The 18,446-nt window shown below is 38.7% G+C and overlaps 1 protein-coding gene across 1 annotated transcript in view; it reads right to left on the minus strand.

Annotated features, from left to right (window-relative positions):
• Nucleotides 1-18,446, minus strand: part of DCHS2 (dachsous cadherin-related 2) — a 195,865-nt gene that overhangs the window by 65,484 nt on the left and 111,935 nt on the right. The window contains exons 3-5 of the mRNA XM_069493240.1: nucleotides 15,925-16,156; nucleotides 4,308-4,544; nucleotides 1,987-3,003 (exon numbers count right to left, since the gene is read on the minus strand). Coding sequence (XP_069349341.1) covers nucleotides 1,987-3,003; nucleotides 4,308-4,544; nucleotides 15,925-16,156 — 1,486 coding nt within the window. The remainder of the gene's footprint in view (nucleotides 1-1,986; nucleotides 3,004-4,307; nucleotides 4,545-15,924; nucleotides 16,157-18,446) is intronic.

The raw sequence follows: 18,446 nt of genomic DNA on the forward strand, positions 1-18,446 counted from the left end.
ATCTTTGGTAACTTCCCTCACATGTCAGCCAGGGAGATTCAAGCATAAAATCCTAATGCCAAGGGCCTTAGGGAGCCAAGTGCTCTCTTTGATAGTCCATCTCCTGCTGCAGAGCTCTGCCAAGCATTGGTTTCTTCAACATTCATGAAAAACTTTACCTGTGAGAAAGCAACATGAAGCCACTACCACCAAACATTCCTATCACTAGGAATTTTTTCTTCTTGATCCAAATAAAATGACATTGTGTTTAAAAAAAAAAAAAGCTGAAATGAGGAACAAAAATGAAGATTCATATTTGGATAAAGTTGCTGAATTTGTGGGTTTAAATGCAGTGTTTAACTGCATAAATTACGTTTATATAGTGTTTACTGAGATTTTAATAAAGATCACATCGCAACTGCATTTTTTTAAGTTCCAAACTGTAATTCTCTTCTAAAGACCTTAAATTCTGAATGGCAAACAGACTTTTATTTCATGAACGAACTCTGATTGACAAGCAGCAGCTGTCTGGAGGTCAGGGGTGGAAAAGACTGCAGCTCACCCTGGGGCTGGGTGTGGGTGACACCAAGGCAGGGTTTCACGGGAGCTGGGGTCCCTGTCACTAGGAAGACTGCCCCGAGCACTGGGATGGGGAGGATGGTGTGCCTGCCGTGATATGAAGGACACCCCCCACCCTGCCTTGACATACTGTTCCTGGGCTTAGGAATGGTTTACAAGCACACAGTCTCTCAAGCCCCTTCATACCCTTTAGCTCTTTACCTCTCAGAGCATGACACAGAGCGTGTCAGGATTTATCTATTCTATTCATAGCAAGGAAACTGAGCTTTGGGCTGAAGTTACATGCTTAAAGCCATACAACAAATTAGGAATAGATCTAGGGGCCAGACTAACTGTAGAAGAGGGAAGATCATGGGGGAACTGACTGTAGTATGAATATTTTCCAAAAAAAAAAAAAGTCGCCAAGTAAAATAGAAGACCTAGAAAACTACATAGCCACATGGAAATAAGTACAAGCAGGGCCATCCTGTATACCTGCATGGTTTGTGCCCTGCAGAAGGGGTCCCAGCTTAAGGAGTGAATGGGAGCAGAAATGCAGTTTGTACCCTTCTTGGCAAGCCATGCGCCCTGCTGAAAAGCTCCATCTGTTGAGGCACCTTCTCCTAATTCACACAGTGGGGCCTTTAGAGCAAAAGGTTGAAGTTAATACGAACTGAATTCAAATTCTGTTGCACTAAAGGGCAGTGGCACCATTTGCACAGGTTATGACACAGATGGTGCCTCCTGGGGCTGTACAGAGTGGTGGCTGCCCCTTACCTCCTACTCACTGCATGACCTTGCGCAGGCACAGTACTTGAGCTGAGTCTCAGTTTTCCCGGCTATGTATTTGAGTATAAATATATTTCATTGTAGGGATTAGATAATATCCTTGTAAATTTATATAATATAAAATTTAAACTATAATGACTTTTAATATTTAATTTCTTAATTAACACTTCAAAAAAATCCATTGTAATTATTCTCCTTTTCCCCCTGGTTCTCTTGCCAAGAATGGGAACATATATTCCTAGAGTGATTTTGAAATCTTAACTAATGGATTGATTTCCAGTCTTACATCAATGGCATTTATATTTCATAAAATATGTTTTGACATTCTGTAAAAGCCTACAAGTGAAAGAGAATGGTTGGTGAAAAAAAAAATAGGCTTTACATAAAGATGTATTCAATACAGTTCAGACTATAGCTTTAATTCAGAATAAGAACCATATACTGCCAATATATAGGTATGAGGCAAAATAAGTGTGGATCATTATAAGTGAACTTCTATTCAATTTTTACTTCATTTTAAAATTTCACAATACTATATCAAATACTCCATTTACTAAATACAGTGATTTTAACTGTATGTTTGTACTAATGCTCTTCCTAAAGATTTGAGTTGTCTCGATCCTGATTTTAAAGGAAAAAGTGGAAGCTACAAAATGCTACCTGTATTGGGATTCATCTTGAAGAATTTTCCATCAGACAAGAGGAAATATAATAGCTGTCCATTCTTTCCAGAGTCTGCGTCAATAGCTGTAATTCTGCCTATTACCCCTTGGGGAACGGGGCTCTCTTCAACTTTCAAAAACAACACATCATGCAAGAAGGTAGGGGAATTGTCATTCTCATCCAGCACATGAACAATTACTGAAGTGCTCACATTTTGCAGCAATCTGTCCTCCGGGATCCAGGCAAACACTCTAAAATTATATGTTTGTGTGGATTCATAGTCGAGCTGTCGCCGCAAATAAATCCAACCCGTGTAAGGGCGGATTCCGAACACGGCAGAGCCGATGCTGGGTTCCAGCGAGTACATCAGCTGGGAGGCCGAGCGCTGTGGGCCGAGGGGGCGGGCCTGTATTTGCAGGATTTGTGTCGTCGGTGAGAGAGACTCGCTCACTTCCGCTTGATAGACTAAATGTTCAAAAGTCAAGGATGGGCTTTGTTCTTGTTTTTCGATAACTACTGTCAGGACCAGCAGGGATGCCCGAGGAGGGACGCCGAGGTCCTCGGCCATGAGCGTTAGCACGTGCCTCTGTGGCACGTCGCCTCGCAGACTCGCATTGAGGTACAGCACACCAAGACCTCTGTCGATGGTGAAGATGCTCGGACGCTGGCTGGCGATGGCGTACCGGATGAATCCGTTCAGCCCACTGTCTCTGTCTTCTGCACGCGCCAGGTACAAGGCCGTGCCAGGTGGAGTGGTCTGCGGTATTCTAATCTCTTCAGAGGCCGTGAGAAACACGGGGTGGTTGTCATTGACATCGACGACAGTTATGTTGACTTCCGTGCTGCTGCAGGCTGGGGAGCTGCCGAGCTGCGCCTGGACCGTGAGCACAACCATGGGCTGCGCTTCGTGATCCAGAGGCTTCTGGGTGCGAATCGTGCCCAGCCACGGGTGAATGGAGAACTTGCCGTCCAGATTACCAGAAGAAATTCTGTAAAAGATTGGTTCTGAGGAATCTGAAAAGAGAGAGACAGCAACCACTGTATGCCAAAAGAATGTACCGACTGGAAACTCTGAAGTTGGAAATATTAACGCAGCCATGTACTGCATAATGACAGTTCGGTCAGTGATGGGCGGCATATACCATGTTGGTCCCATAAGATTACAATACCATACCTTTACTGTATCTTTTCTATGTTTAGACGCACAAATACTTACTACTGTTTTACAATTCAGTACAGTAACATGCTGTACAGGTTTGTAGCTTAGGAGCAATAGGCTACAGCCCAGATGTGTAGTAGGCTATACCATCTAGGTTGGTGTAAGTACCCTCGGTGAGATTTGAACAACGATGCAATCACCTAAGGGTATATTTCTCAGAATGTTTCCCTGTTTTTGAGGACGCATGACTACATATACTGCAGCTGTGGAGAACACTGTGCAATGTTTTACTTCTTCCCACACTTTCCAAGCCTGTTGAGAAGTGGACACATGGTTTGAGATTATTTGGTGGACAAAGAGAATGTCCAATGGACAAAAAGCAAGCCACAGGTTTCACTGTCTCCCTTCATCTTTCTTGCATTAGATAAAAGGGAGAGATATTCAGAAACTTACTTGGATATCTTTTTTATATAATTGAGGAAGCCAAGTTAAGTTTGTGGCGTTGTTTCTCCATGGTATCTACCTATGAATGGCAAATGCCCTCCACAGAGGTTGAGGCAGGGGAGAGAGGAAGGAACAGGAGCAGACGGGAGGAGGACAAGCTCCGCAAAGGTGCCTTTACAAGTGTGAAATAGTCACACAAGGCTATTTGCTAAAGTACTACTTTTAAAGCATTCAAATTGGTAGCAAGAGGGAAATGTTTAAATAAAACATATCTAAGTTGAAATACTATTCAACTTTTTAAAAAATGAGACAGTATGATGCCCAGTTATCTGGAAAGCTGTTCAGTAAATACTAAGTGAGGGGGGGTGGAAAAGGTAATTGTATAACAGCAAACAGTAGGATGCATTTTTGTAAAAACATTTAAAAGTGTGTGCATGATTTTTGGTGAGGGAGTTATAGGAGACACATGCTTTGTGCCTTATAATTATTCCATGTTGTTTTAAACTTTCTTTAAAAAACATCCATTAGCTTTGTGATCAGAAATATAAATTGTGGAATGTCGAAAGAACAAAGAGCAAGCCACAGGTTGTGCTATCTCCCTGAATTTGTCTTGCATGGAGAGAAGGAAAGAATTATTCAAGATTGCACAGCCTAAGAGAACACAGGGAATGTTTCAATAATGGACTCTGATGCAGCAGAAGAAACAAATACTCACTCAAGGGCTCACTTGCTTTCACTGTCCCAACGAGACTGTCTTCAGGTACATCTTCATAAATGGAGAAAGTATACTTAGGCCTTTCAAATTCAGCAGGTGCCAGAATTGTCTGGAGAATGTGTATAGTGACATCGGCATTAATGAGAGTTGTGAGCCCACCACCATCTCGAGCACAGACCATCAACAAAAGTGTAGTGGATTCCACGTGACTAAGAGTTGATGTTAAGTAAATAATTCCTGGGTAAGGGAAAGGAAGAATTAATAAATAGATAACATGTAAGAAATGCTGATGAGCAATAGGAACACCTGATCTGTTAAGTCTACTGTGATGTTTAGTTTTATGTATCAATTTAACTGCACCGTGGGGTTGTCAGATGTTTGGTGGAACACTATTCTGGGTATGTCTGTGAAGTCATTTTTGATAAGATTAACATTTAAACCTATAGACTGAATAAAGAAGATTGTCCCCCCCAATGTGGGTGGGCCTCATCCAATCAGTTGAAGGCCTAAATAGAATAAAAAAGCTGACCCTCTCCTGAGTAAGAATTTCTCCTGCCTTGAAACTGGGACATTGATTTGTTTTGTTTTTTCCTCCTCCCCTCAGCCTCAAACTAAAACACTGGATCTTCCTGGGGCTTGAGCTTCTAGTCTTCAGTCTGGAAATTCATCGCTGGTTCTCCTGGCTCTCAGGCTGTCAGACTCAGACTCGCCATCAGCTCTCCGGGGTTCAGTTTTCTGATTCATCTTGCAGATCTTGGGACTTGCCAGCCTCAATAATTGAATGAGCCAATTCCTTATAATAAATCTCTTCACGTATATATAAATGTGTGTGTCTGTGTGTATACACAGGCACACACACATACACATCCTATTAATTGTGTTTCTCTGGAGAACCCCAACTGATACATCTATTTTCCAACCAAAGAACTTGAGTGTATTTGCAAAATCATGGTCCAAATTCTATCAGGTATGCAGTATTTTCCTAGAGCTTAAACATTAGACATCTTGGAAGTATAGCAACTCACCAGAAAAATGTAAATTGTGTTGCCTTTTTTAGGCCCTACTACCATATCAAGAGCCCAAGATGACGGAATAACAAAGTATATCCCATAGTCCATTGTATTCAAACATGGGGGTAACATGGGGTTGTAGGGTGATCAGAATCCCAAGGCTAAAGGATGAAACTCAATTTTATCTTCTGAGGTATTTGATATATGCCTTGAAGTAGACCATGTAGGATAGCTCTGTTTTTCAACTGATTCCACTCTACCTTTGTTGGTGAGAAAGTATAATACTAATACAATAGCTGTGTGTAAGAAAACTTCAGTAAATGTGAAAACGATGGAGACAAGAGTGGCAAGTTAGGCTTATATATGTAGAGTATGTGAGAAGAGGTGTTTTTGGTTAAGTCAGGGAGACATTCAGTAATGATGACAAAGCTAATTATGTCCTAAGAGTAATACTAAAGGGTACTAGTTTGAAACATGAAAATAGATCTAACATAACCAACTTAAGAAATGAACCTGTTAGTTTTGTTTAATGTGAAAGAAAATACATGCAAACTTATTAAATGAATTTACATATAATAAATATGGCTGAACTTTATGGAATCTGTCATGGTGTGACTGATCATAATAATTAGTTAAATAAAGGGATACTGTAGTCTTTGCCAGTTTATGAGAAGCTGGCAAAAACATCAGGAATATGATTCTAGGCATAAAAAAGGAGACACCACTTGATTTCTTTCTTTTTTAAGTCAAAATCTGCCCTCTTAAAATTTCAATTACTTGTTTCTATTTCTCCTAGAAATTTAATGAAATATGTCTTATTTCTCTTTGGCATGATGCATAATCAAGAACTGATGTCATATGTCTTGCCTGACCTGGCTCCAAACACAACATCTCCATTTTCTTTCTTTTCCCCAGATTTATTGGGGAGGGGTTGTAATTTGTATAAATCTGAGGTGTACAATGTGACAATTTGAGATATACATACTATCATTTTCTTTAATAGTCCCTTATCTAACATGATTTTAAGTCATTTCCCTCATAGTACCTTTCTCCCAAACATGCTCCAAGTTGATCATCTCAATTTTGACACTCAAAGTGAATATGTGTTTCCAGATACTATCTGACTATTACAAAACAAGGTATAGAAACTCTTTATTAGAATACTGTAAAATACTAATATAACCAACTATATTATTACACTAGCTATTAGCAATCATATTAAAATTTGGGTTCATACTGATTTGGTGGTTTACAAAAGCACTCAATACTTACCACACAAGAGATCTGACTTAGAAATAGGCAGATATTTCCCATCTGTTATTAGTGCAGTTTTTAAAAAAAATTATTATTTTATTATTAAAGTCTGTGCTTGATTGAAAAAAATAAAACTCAAATAATACAAATATGTCTACAGAAGAAAATGAAAAGTCCCCTTGCCCCCAACCATCTGTACTCCCAAGGTATATATTTTTCCAGAGGTAACTCAATTTCAATTATAGAGAAATTTTGAAAATTATCATTTTGCCCCCTGATGATTATGATTATGATAATGGAAAAATTAATTTCTGCCAAACTAGATACAACCTGGTCTTCCTGCCTCTGGACTGACTCCTTCTGAACCATTTTTCATACTTGTGCTAGGGTAGTGTTGAAATCCAAATCTTGACATATTATTGCCTGCTCATGTTTTCAGTATAAAGTTCAAATGACTTAACACACCAAGCCATTCATAAATTGACCCTTCTCCTTCTCTATAGCCCCATCTCCTGACCCTTTGTACAGTACCTTTCACTCTAGGCAAAGTGAACTACCTATAATTTCCAGAATAGACCTCTCTCTTTTCTATTTGGATTGCTGCATCCTCTTGCCAGAACAACTTCTTCATCTTTTTAACTTAATGATTTCTAGTCATATCATAAAATATGGCTCAAATCTTGCCTGGTGCAGTTGGCCTTCTCTACATACTGATCTTCTATGATCCCATGGTGCCCAAGATATATTTGCTTATTATAAACTTAACACCTTGACTTTAATTATCAGTTATTATCTCTTTTATCATCCATTTATTCATTAAGTTACTCAATGATTTATAAATAAAATTAAAAGACATTTTGAAAATATATAAATAATTTAGTATCCATAATAAACAGAGAGTTCTGCAATCAAGATTTAAAGTCAAGTAACCTAAAAGTTAGTTAACAGTGGATAAACACAGGTAGCTTAGATAAGAAAGAATAAAATGTTAACAAACATAATAATGCTCAAGCTCATAATAATAATGGAAATGCAAAATCAAAACAATCACCTCTTCTTTTTACCTTTAATGTTTCTTAAAATATTTAAGTGATAATGACCAGGGTTAATAAAGGATGTGGTATATACATATATTCTCCAAAAGGTACTTTGGCTATTTATCAAACTTTCAATTGTTCATATTCAATAATACAGAAATCTACCCTATACTTGCATAAGTACACAGAAATAAATGAACAAGATATACTTTGCCACACTGCAGATGACCTTAATATCCATCAAGAAAAGAATGAATGGTTCAATCTATTGTGGTGTATCAACACAATAGAATATAATGTAGCATCAAAGAAGAATGAAGAAAATATATGTATTTTCATGTAGAAAGATTTTACATGCTATTAATACATTTTTATGTGAAAAAAAAGTTGCAAAAGTGAATCTATAGGATACACTATTGTGTTAGAAAATGTTATTACTGCATGTATTAACCAGGATTCTCCAAAGAAACAAACCAATAGGATAGATAGATGATAGATAGATAGGATTACTATAAGGGATTGGCTGAGATTCTGAGAAGTCCCACAGAATCTGTCATCTGTAAGCTGGAGACCCAGGAAAACTGGTGGTATGGTTTGAAGGTCTGATGGCCAGAGAGCCAGTGGTGTAGATTCTAGTCAGGTCTGAAGGCCTGAGAACCAGGGGCACCCGGGGGCAGGAGAAGATCAATGTCCCAGCTCAAACTGTCAGGCAGAGAGTAAATTCAACCTTCCCCACCTTTTTCTTCTGTTCAGGCCCTCAGTGAATCAGACGGTCTGCTTTACCCCATCCACCAATTCAAAAGCTAATGTCGTCTGGACATCCCCGCATGGACACAGACCCAGAAATAATGTTTAACCAGATATCTGGGCAGGTTGTGGAACAGTCAAGTTAACACATAAAATTAATCATCACAATAAATAAACATTTAAAAAATGATGGTATATCTCTATTTAATGTGAAAGACAAATTCATGAAATCCTGTTAAGTGAGAATGTGAGATTACAGAACAATATGGAAAGTGTTAAGTATAAACACTAACACAGACACTGTATGTGTGCACACACAGGAATAGTGCATTGGAAGATATAAAAGGATATGAGCAACTGTCAAGAGAGGTCATCTTTTGGGTTGAGATTATAGACAGCTCACTTTCAATTTCCTGCATTCCCATAGTTTAAGGTCTTTAACAATGAGCATATGTTAACTTTGCAAATAAAAATATATATTAAAATATTAAAGATATTCAGAAAATGAACATATATTTGTTACATATATACTAAACATAATATATACTACCTTTCTTTAGAGCTATGAAGGAAACTTGCATACTATTAATATAGTGAAGATTTATATTGAACATTAAAATGTGTTTCTTTAAAAAGAATTACACAAGATACTTCTTTCAAAATAGGATTCTTATATAAAAACATTTTAAGGATGAATGTCAATGGAAATTTCAGAAGCAGCAAGTGAAGACGTTTATTTAAGAGAGCTATTTCCATTCAATGAAACCTTGAGGCTGAGATACACATGCTCCCGTGAAATTGTCTATTGTTCAAACATGAAAAATAATGTTTCAGATGCTCAAATTACCAGCAAAATGTGCCATGTAACATATGGCAAATTGTGAAATATAATAAAATTAATATCTGTGCTATATTCACTCTGCTATTTAAAAGCATTCTCTCTGGTAGAATCATCTACTATCTAATGATTCCCCCCATCCAAATCCCCAAATTGGAATTTTTAATTGAGATTGTTTAATAATAAGGTTGGGGTTCCCAATGATATGACAGTGGGGAGCAGGAAGCAACACATAACTTATATGACATCTTTATTATTTTATCCTTGATACCACCTAGGATTTTATTCCATGTAGCAAAATTAAGTATTTGTTATTTTAATAAGATTTTACTGATGAATGCTCATCTTATTTAGACTCTATCTTACCAATAAAAGAAAGTCATCATTTATTTGGTGTGAGCAGGCTCACATCCCTTATGAAATGAGGTGTGGTATTAATTTATCAACTACATACCAGAATGTCAAATGTCAAAAAGTGGTAATCATGAAGAATTATGAGAATCATTACATGGTATAAAATCTGAGCATAAAACTAACATTTGAAAAGAATCTGCTCTTGAAATAAAGAAAAAACAGAATCTGAACGACATTACTTACAGTCCATGTTAAAATGCAAACAAAAAGTTACAACTAAACACTGAGGCACAGCTGCCCTTGTCTAGCAGTTTGAAATCCTTTTAATTTCTTGTTCTTCTGTAGCGCTAAATTTGGATTTTGTGTACACTACAACTAAACATAAAATAGACAATAGTCTAGGCAACATCAGCTTGTCGCTCTAAGTGCTACAGGAGCAGGGATTTTTTGTCTGTTTTATTCCCTGGTGTCTCCCAAACACCTAGAACACCGCCAGGCACAGAAGAAGCAGTGGATAAATACGTACCAAATAGACGAACTTGCTTCCATTTCCTGCTTTGAATAGATAAGCTACAGTCTTTTTAGAACTTTTATTGACCTTTCTTTATATCAGTAACTTGCTTCTATAAAAAAAGAGATAAATCACAAGAACTTAACCACAGGTAACCCTAGTAAAAGAGAGAGTCTGGGGTGACACTAAATGACCAACACAAATGCTTGAAACCTACTTTTTACCTTAAAATAATCTGAATTAGAAATACATCTTTTTCAGTGTAAAATTACAAAATAAATACGACAAACTCCAAAGCTAAATAACTGTTGTTTACATGCTACCAAAGTGAGGGCTTCAAACAACGGAGGAAGAAATCCACATATAATTCATAAAATGGGATTAAAAATACATGAAGAAAGAGCTATTAATAAATGTCCTTTGTGTTTCTTCTTTTTAAAACTCAAAAGAGTGTGGTCTGCCCCATACCCACATCAAAGGAAGCCAAGGAACTGAGAGTAAGAGAAATGAAGGCTCAACTCAGTATCTCTCTCCTGGTGCCTAAACACATTTTATAAAAATGTTCTTTGAACCAACAACAAACATAGAAAACCAGAAACAGAACAGGAAGATAAAGCCACAAGAGAAAACAACCACGACATCACCACACCCCCTTCCAGTTTTCCCCAAAACAATTTTCTTACCAGATGAATACAATAAGTCAAAGAGTTCTATTTTTAACGCATGGGTCTCAGTTGTGGCACAAATAGATCAGTGGAAATCTCCTGTCTGCACAAAACACAAGCCTCTAACACAAAGTATGTGAGCTCATAAAATAGCATGTCTGACTTAGAAAGCATCAAAATGAAAAGATGAAGGAACCAGTGAGCAAAGGAATGAATGTGTCTAAGAGAATTTCAGAGTCATTCAGGAAGAAGTGACAATGTATAAATGGGCTCATCAATTCTCAATATTCTCATCCTATATGACGATTTTCCCTCAACCTGCCTATGTCAGAACTTAGATCAAAAAGGAAGGGGGAAAATCGAAAGATCCTGAGATTAGTTTTAAAAATTCCCATTGTAAAGGGCAGGGAGCTATTCTGGAAGAGAAAAGACTAAATCCAGAGACAAAAGGAGGTGAGAAAAAGAAAAGTGCCAACACAGTAAGCTGGAGAGAGACTTTGGGAGAGTTTTGAGGAAAGGTTCAAGTAGACCATAGAGTCAGCTACCGTGCTGTGATTCAGAAAGAGGATTCTAAATGAAGTTTTGCTCCATGTTATCAATGAATCTCCCATGCAGTTTCTGACAAGGCTGTAGTAAGGATTTAAATCACTTTATAATTATTTCTAGATGTCATTTATTAATTTATCCCACAAATATTTAGTGATAGAGGCAGCTTCTTAGGACTGTTTACACTGGCAGCCTCTGTAGAGACAGGCCTTTTGGTGGAAACAAGAAAGCCCAGCTTGTTACAGGTTACCGCAAAGAAAACATGCAGAATAGGAACACTGCAGTTGACCCCTGAGTAGTAACAGGGGCTTGAACTGCATGGGTCCAGTTAAACGCAGATTCTTTTCAATACAAGGGGACCCAAGTGCGCCTGCCTTTCCTGCCTCCCCTTCCACCTCCTGCATCTGCCGCCCTGAGAGAGCAAGACCAGCCCCTCCTCATCCCCCTCCTCAGCCTACTGAACGTAAAGATGATGAAGATAAAGACCTCCATTTAATGAATAGTAAATATATTTTCTCTTCCTTATGATTTTCTTAAAAACATTTTTTTCTCTAGCTTACATTATTGTAAAAATATAGCATATAATACATATAACATACAAAATATGTGTTAATCAACTATTCTTGTTATGGGTGAGGCTTCTGGTCAACAGTAGGCTATTAATAGTTAAGTTTTGGGGGTCAAAAGTTGTAACTGGATTTTCAACTGCATGGGGGGGTCAGTGTGCCTAACCCCTGCATTTTTCAAGGGTCAATTGTATATTCTAATAATGCTTCTTGTTATATTTTTTGAGAACATCGTTATATAGAAAATGGGTTATGGCCATTATTATGGAAAATAGTATGGAGGTTCCTCAAAAAGTTAAAAATAGAACTACCATTTGATCCAGCAACAGTACTCTATGTATATATCCAAAGGAAATACAATCAGTATGTCAAAGATATGTCTACACTCCCATGTTCATTGCAGCATTATTCACAGTAGCCAAGATGTGGAATCAACCAACATGTCTATCAATGGAAAAAAAATAAAGAAAATGTGGTATATATACACAATGGAATACTATTCAGTCTTAAAACAGAAAGAGATTCTACCATTTGCAACAACATGGGTAAACCCAGAGTACATTATACTAAATGAAATAAGCCAGAAACAGAAAGACAAACCACCTGATCTCACTTTCATATGTGTAATTATTAGATTATTAAGTATGAAATGTCTCATTTTCTTAAGTACTAAGTTTGGACAGTTGATCTCTGATATTTCACTTTGACACTTCTTGTTTTATTTTTATTGTGAAGGTACATCCTCAATATTGCACATGCACATTTTGGCTTGTGATTGTATTTCAAAAAAAATTTTTAGAGCAATTTTTGTGAAACCATGGATAAGTCAAAAATTCTTGTTATTTTCGAATATGAGTTCCATCCTAGAACCAATGCAGCACAGACAGCTCGAAATATCAATGAAGCATTTGGGAAGGATGTGGCTAATGATCTCACAGTACATTGATAGTTGGAGAAGTTCCATTCTGGTGATTTTAATCTTGCAAATGAGCCACATGGGTGACCTGAGACCAAGGTAGATATGGTGAGCTGAAAGCTGCAGTGGAAATGAATCCATCTCCACCTATGCGTGAATCAGCAGCAAGGTTTGATGCTACTATTCTAACAACATGGGACCATTTGAAACAAATGGTCAAGATAAAGAAGCTGGATAGATGGGTTCTGCATGAATTAAAAGAGCATCAGAAGAGAAACTGTCTCGAACTTGCCTTTCTTTGATGTCATGACATAAGGGCAAACCATTTCTACACGGTATTGTTACATGTGATGAAAATGGATTCTTTCTGACAATCGCAAGCATTAGGCACAATGGTGGGATAAAGGTGAAGTGCCAAAACACAGTCCAAAACCAAAGATTCATCAAAAGAAACTAATGGTGTCTGTTTGGTGGTTCAGCACTGGTATTATCCCCTACAGCTTCATGAAACCTGGTCATTTGATTACAGCAGATGTCTCCCGCAACCAATTGGATGAAATGATGAGTATGCTCACAATTAAGCAGCCGAGACTGGTCAACAGAGACAGGCCAATCCTATTACAAGACCACATGTGGCAACAAACAACACTGTTCAAACTATAGAGGTTGGACTTGGAAACTCTCTGTCATCCACTGTATTCACCAGACCTTGCACCAACTGACTACCACTTTTTCCAGGCCCTGGACCACTTCTTACAAGGAAAAATATTCAATTCTCAACAAGCTCTAGAAAACACCTTTAGCAATTTCATCGCCACTCGCTGTCCAGGCTTCTTTGCTGCTGGCATAAACAAGCTACCATTGAGATAGCAAAACTTTGTTGATAGTTTAGGTGCGTACTTTAATTATACTGCTTTTTGAGATATAATAAACTACACTTTTGATTAAAACATCAGACATTTCATAATAATGTAGAACTCATAAAAGTAGAGGGTAGAATGGTGGTTGCCAGGGGCTAGTATTGAAATAGGAGAAGTTGGCCAAAGGGTACAAAGTTTCAGTCAGGCCAAATGAATAAGTTTTGACAATCTATTGTACAGCATGTTGACGACAGTTGTTAATAATGTATTCTATACTTGAAAATTGCTAAGGTGCTGAGAGAGTCGATCTTAAATGTTCTCACCACAAAAAAGTCCTAGGTGTGTGAAGTGATAGACACGTTAATTAGCTTGATGCAATCATCTCACAATGTATACATAGATCAAAACATCACCTTGCACACCATAAATATATACAATGTGTTGTTCTCAGTTGCAGTCAACCAACAGAGGAACTTCTAGAACTCAACCACGCAAATTGGAGACTGCATGTTCACTGGACAACTTTTTCCCATAGCTAGTCATTTTTTCCTTCTCTTCTAAAGGTTAAAGTAAAGCATTACCAGGCCTCATGAATTTCTCATGAGTTATTATTAAGTGCAACCAAATTCCACACACTGTTTGACTGAGAAATGTCTTCAACCTAAATGCACAGACATCAAAATTGCCAACAATAATAACCCAAGGCTACTTCCATTATGAATTTGGTCTTTGCTTTAAAAAAAAAAATACCATGATACTTCCCTAGATAATAACCCACATAAAGCACATAAAGTGTTCTCCATGATTAACAATGGCATTTGTGTCACGGCTGGTGCCAGGAAGGGAAGCATGTGGCTGAGTGCAGACAGCACAGCCACGGAGATGTCTTCTAAAAACAGAACACAGGATAGCTCATTCTTCAAGATCTTCCAGGGGAGACTGAATGATGAGTGTGTTGACGTCTTTTAAAATCAATCTTTTAAGCGCTTAAAGATCCTGTGCCCTGATTACTGGCTGACCTATATATTTTTGGCAACACTAGTGCCCTGGAGGGCCTGACAATTTGACAAGCAGTTAAGGTCTTCTGTTAAGATGAATTTTGAAAAGGCTGAGATAAGTAGACTAATTTCCTACAAAAGTATTTTCTTCTGATCTTGGAAATGTTAAAGGGGCCATGGAAGTGTATTATTTTGAGCAAGGAAAGTTTTGCCTTGTAAAGACTGCCAGTATAAACAACTAATCCCCCAGCCAGCTGCAGAGCCAGATGAAGCACATTTTCCAGGCAGAAGCAGTGACTGTACCTAATGGGGCTGGGTGAGAGGGCAAACTAACTTAGTGGATCAGATCACCCGTGTAAATTATTATTTGTGTCTAATGTATGGAAACAATGGTCTTTGCAAAGGGTGTTGTGAAGATCCAATAAGACAACGTACAGAAAATGTCTAGTGTCATATCTGGCATTATCATCATCATGACAACAGAAACACATTGTACTCATTGCTTGGATCGAGTGAAGAAATGTAAAAGAAAAAAAGTTTTCTTCTTTTGCTGCAGCCTCATTTTGGACCAGAGTCTCTCTACATGTCTCCAAAGTATTGTAATATTATATGCTTGAAGTTTTCTATTTCCTTTTAATCAAATATTTCCAACATTATTTTGTTAGCAACAAACCCATAGGAAAGGGAAAATAACTTCTTAAATATTTATTATTTCTAAAAGACAGTTTGCCCACTGGGCTTCTTTGGCAGACATGCAATTACCATTGTAGAGAACTAAAAGGAGCTTTAGGTACCATTTTAAAAACAAGGAAATTAAGACCCAAAGAGACTAAGGGATTACCAGGCCTAGTAAAAAGAAAGGAATCTACTTTGGATGCCAGTACAAATCGCTTTGCACTAATCTTATCTATTAAAACGTTTAAAGGATGCTAAGGCATCCTTAGATGGCATGATCATACAAATAAAGGGAAATGAACATCCGCAAAATAAATACTACTGGCCAACTGCTTCTGCATAACTTACTGCCTTTTGTCCTCACAAAACCTTTGCAACACAGGCATTATTAGCACTGCTTTTAAGGTAAGGAAACTGAGGCTAATAAAGATCACAAAATCAAGCAATAGGCAAAGCTGGGATTCAGGTCTGGGTCAAACCTAACGATAAAGCCCCAGCCCATTTCAATATACCTCAGTGCCTTCTGGAAGGTTAAGTGAGTCCTACAACACCCCCTGTTATTAAAAAATATATAACTTTTTCTGGCTTCTGAGCAGAAGCTTAACAGCTAGGGGATGAAAACTGCTCCAACATCACGTACCTGTAGTGGAGTCAATGGCAAAAAGGGATGACAGGTCCCCCGGAACCAGTTCGTAAGCCACTGTTCCATATACCCCAGAATCCCGGTCGGTGGCAAGAACATTGATGATCTCGGCGCCTGGCTGGGTCTGAGCACTGATGCTCGTCACATAGGTTGACGGGTTAAACATGGGGTGATTATCATTCACGTCCTCCAGCTCCACACGAACAAAGGCCTGGGCACTTAGCCCACCCTGTTGGATGAAGGAGCAGTGATTACAAATGGGTCTCTGCTGAACACCGGGATGCCGACTAGTTGACAACAATCCTAGAGTAGACTTTTAAAACAACAAAAGGTATATGTATACATAGATACACTTATATATTCATTTTACTTTTAACCTTGAGACAGGAGTTCATATGTAGTAGCATGGTATCTATGCTTCAGTCATGATTCTTAAACATTAATGAGATTGCCACTTACAGCTCCTGTGAGGCAAAAATTTCAGAGTAGAGGCCAAAGGTATTCAAGGGAAGCTGTTCTGATGTCCAACAAGGAATGGAAATCACTTTTATCCATAAGATAACTTTAAATGAATGTTGGTAAGTGCCAAGGGGAAGCAGTAGGGAGTATTGTTGAGGGATGTCCCGGTGAAAGCGTCACTAGGAAGGTACTATTGGCTAGACTTCAGTTATCTAGAAAGAAAGAACAAGAGGCCAAGGAAACAGCAGGTGCAAAGGCCCTGAGGCAGGAGTGCAGTGAGAGTGCATCTCCCTGGCCTTTTCAGGGGCAGCAGGCCAGAGGCAGGTAGGGCTGACAGAGAAGCAGCAGCAGGACACAGGGCCTCTATAGGGTTCTGGAAGGACCATGGCTCTTTCCCACTGGAGGGTTTGGAGCACAGGTGTGATTTGGTTTGACTTAGATTTTAGTTGTTGCTCTGGCTGCAGTGCTCAGAACAGACTGAAGAGCAGCAGGGTATCAGGAGCGAGAGCAGACAGGAGACTCTCCGTCTCATCACGACCAGAGGCGATGGGGCTTCAAGCAGCAGCGAAGGTACTCATCCTAAATACTCAGGGCCAGATTTGTTTTGGAATGCAAATTTTTCAAGTTTTAGAAAGGAAATACAGTGCACAAAGTAGTGAGACGCAGGTCCCACACTGTGTATTTGCCGTTGCCTCCATCTAAAAACAAGGAGAAGGAGGGTGAATAAAATAGGAGAAAATAATCCTCTGCAATTTTTATTTTTCTAAAATAAAACATATGTTCCTACTTTAAGGCACCATTTTCCATTTCTATCTGGTACACTGTGGCACTTTCATCTTTGACAAAAAGCCTTGGTAAGTCACAACAGCCAGGGTTTCCTCACTCCCTTAACCTCCCCCTCCTCCTGTTTTTGTTTTTTGGGTTTTTTTTTTTTTTTTCCTTTCCTTGTTCTACTGTGGCAGGGAGGCACTGAGCAAGGAGGAAAAAGAACAATGAAGTAGAAGGTCTGGCAAGAAATAGAGGGAGAGAAACAGTGTGCTTTTCCATGTTCTGAGCTGAATAAAGGGCCAGAGCCACGCCAGTTATCAGCTAGAATGGGAGAAATGCAGGAGGCTCGTTACAACTGTGATAAAAACAAGGCACGTTCATCCATCTGGCCTGTATGGTTAAAATGCAGATTGGCCCTACATCTTCGCCTAACCTAAACAGCCTGCAAGTGTCCATGTAATCAGAGGGGACTGGAGACCGGTGATGAGCATATAGAAAATACTCCACGGCATCTGTTGTAGGCCCTGCTGTTGCTCCAAACTCAGGGTTGCCTTCCTTTTTCCCTTGCTTTTCCCTTTCTCTTTTTATTTCTCCTCAAGTTCAAGAAGTCACTTAGGGTTAAGGAGGGGCTAAGAAAACAGGAAAGAGAAATGATGGGCTGGGGGCGCGGTGGCTCATGCCTGTAATCCTAGCACTCTGGGGGAAGATCGTTTGAGGCAAGGAGATCCAGATCAGCTGTCTCTACAGAAAAATAGACAAATTAGCCAGGCATGATGTCACACGCATGGTGGCACATGCCTGTAGTCTCAGGTACTCGGGAGGCTGAGGCAAGAGGATCACTTGAGCCCAGGAGTTTGAGGTTGCTGTGAGCTATGATGACACCACCGCACTCTAGCCCGGGAGACAGAGTGAGACCCTGCTTCAAACAAACAAACAAACAAACAAAAAAGGTGGGGAGAGAGAGAAGTAATGAAAAAGTGGGGGAGATATGAAGAAATGAACAACATTCCACCTTAAAACCTTTAAAAACAAAGATCCTAATTTCTAGGTAGTTCATGAAGATTCTCAATCAGGCAATGCTCTAAAAAAAATAAGCAAATGCTAGATGGACAAAATGAAAAACGTGTTGTCACAGAACAATGAATCTTTTTGCAGGAAAAGTATTATAGATCTCAGTATTCCTTTTAAACAAATTCATTTTTTATCTGCTGAATTTATCAAATAAGGGATACTTTCCTCTTATAATAATCACGTGCGAGTGTGTAAGGGTGTTTTACATATATTTCTCCTTC

Source organism: Eulemur rufifrons, chromosome 18 (assembly GCF_041146395.1).
Source record: "Eulemur rufifrons isolate Redbay chromosome 18, OSU_ERuf_1, whole genome shotgun sequence".
Taxonomy (NCBI): Eukaryota; Metazoa; Chordata; class Mammalia; order Primates; family Lemuridae; genus Eulemur; species Eulemur rufifrons.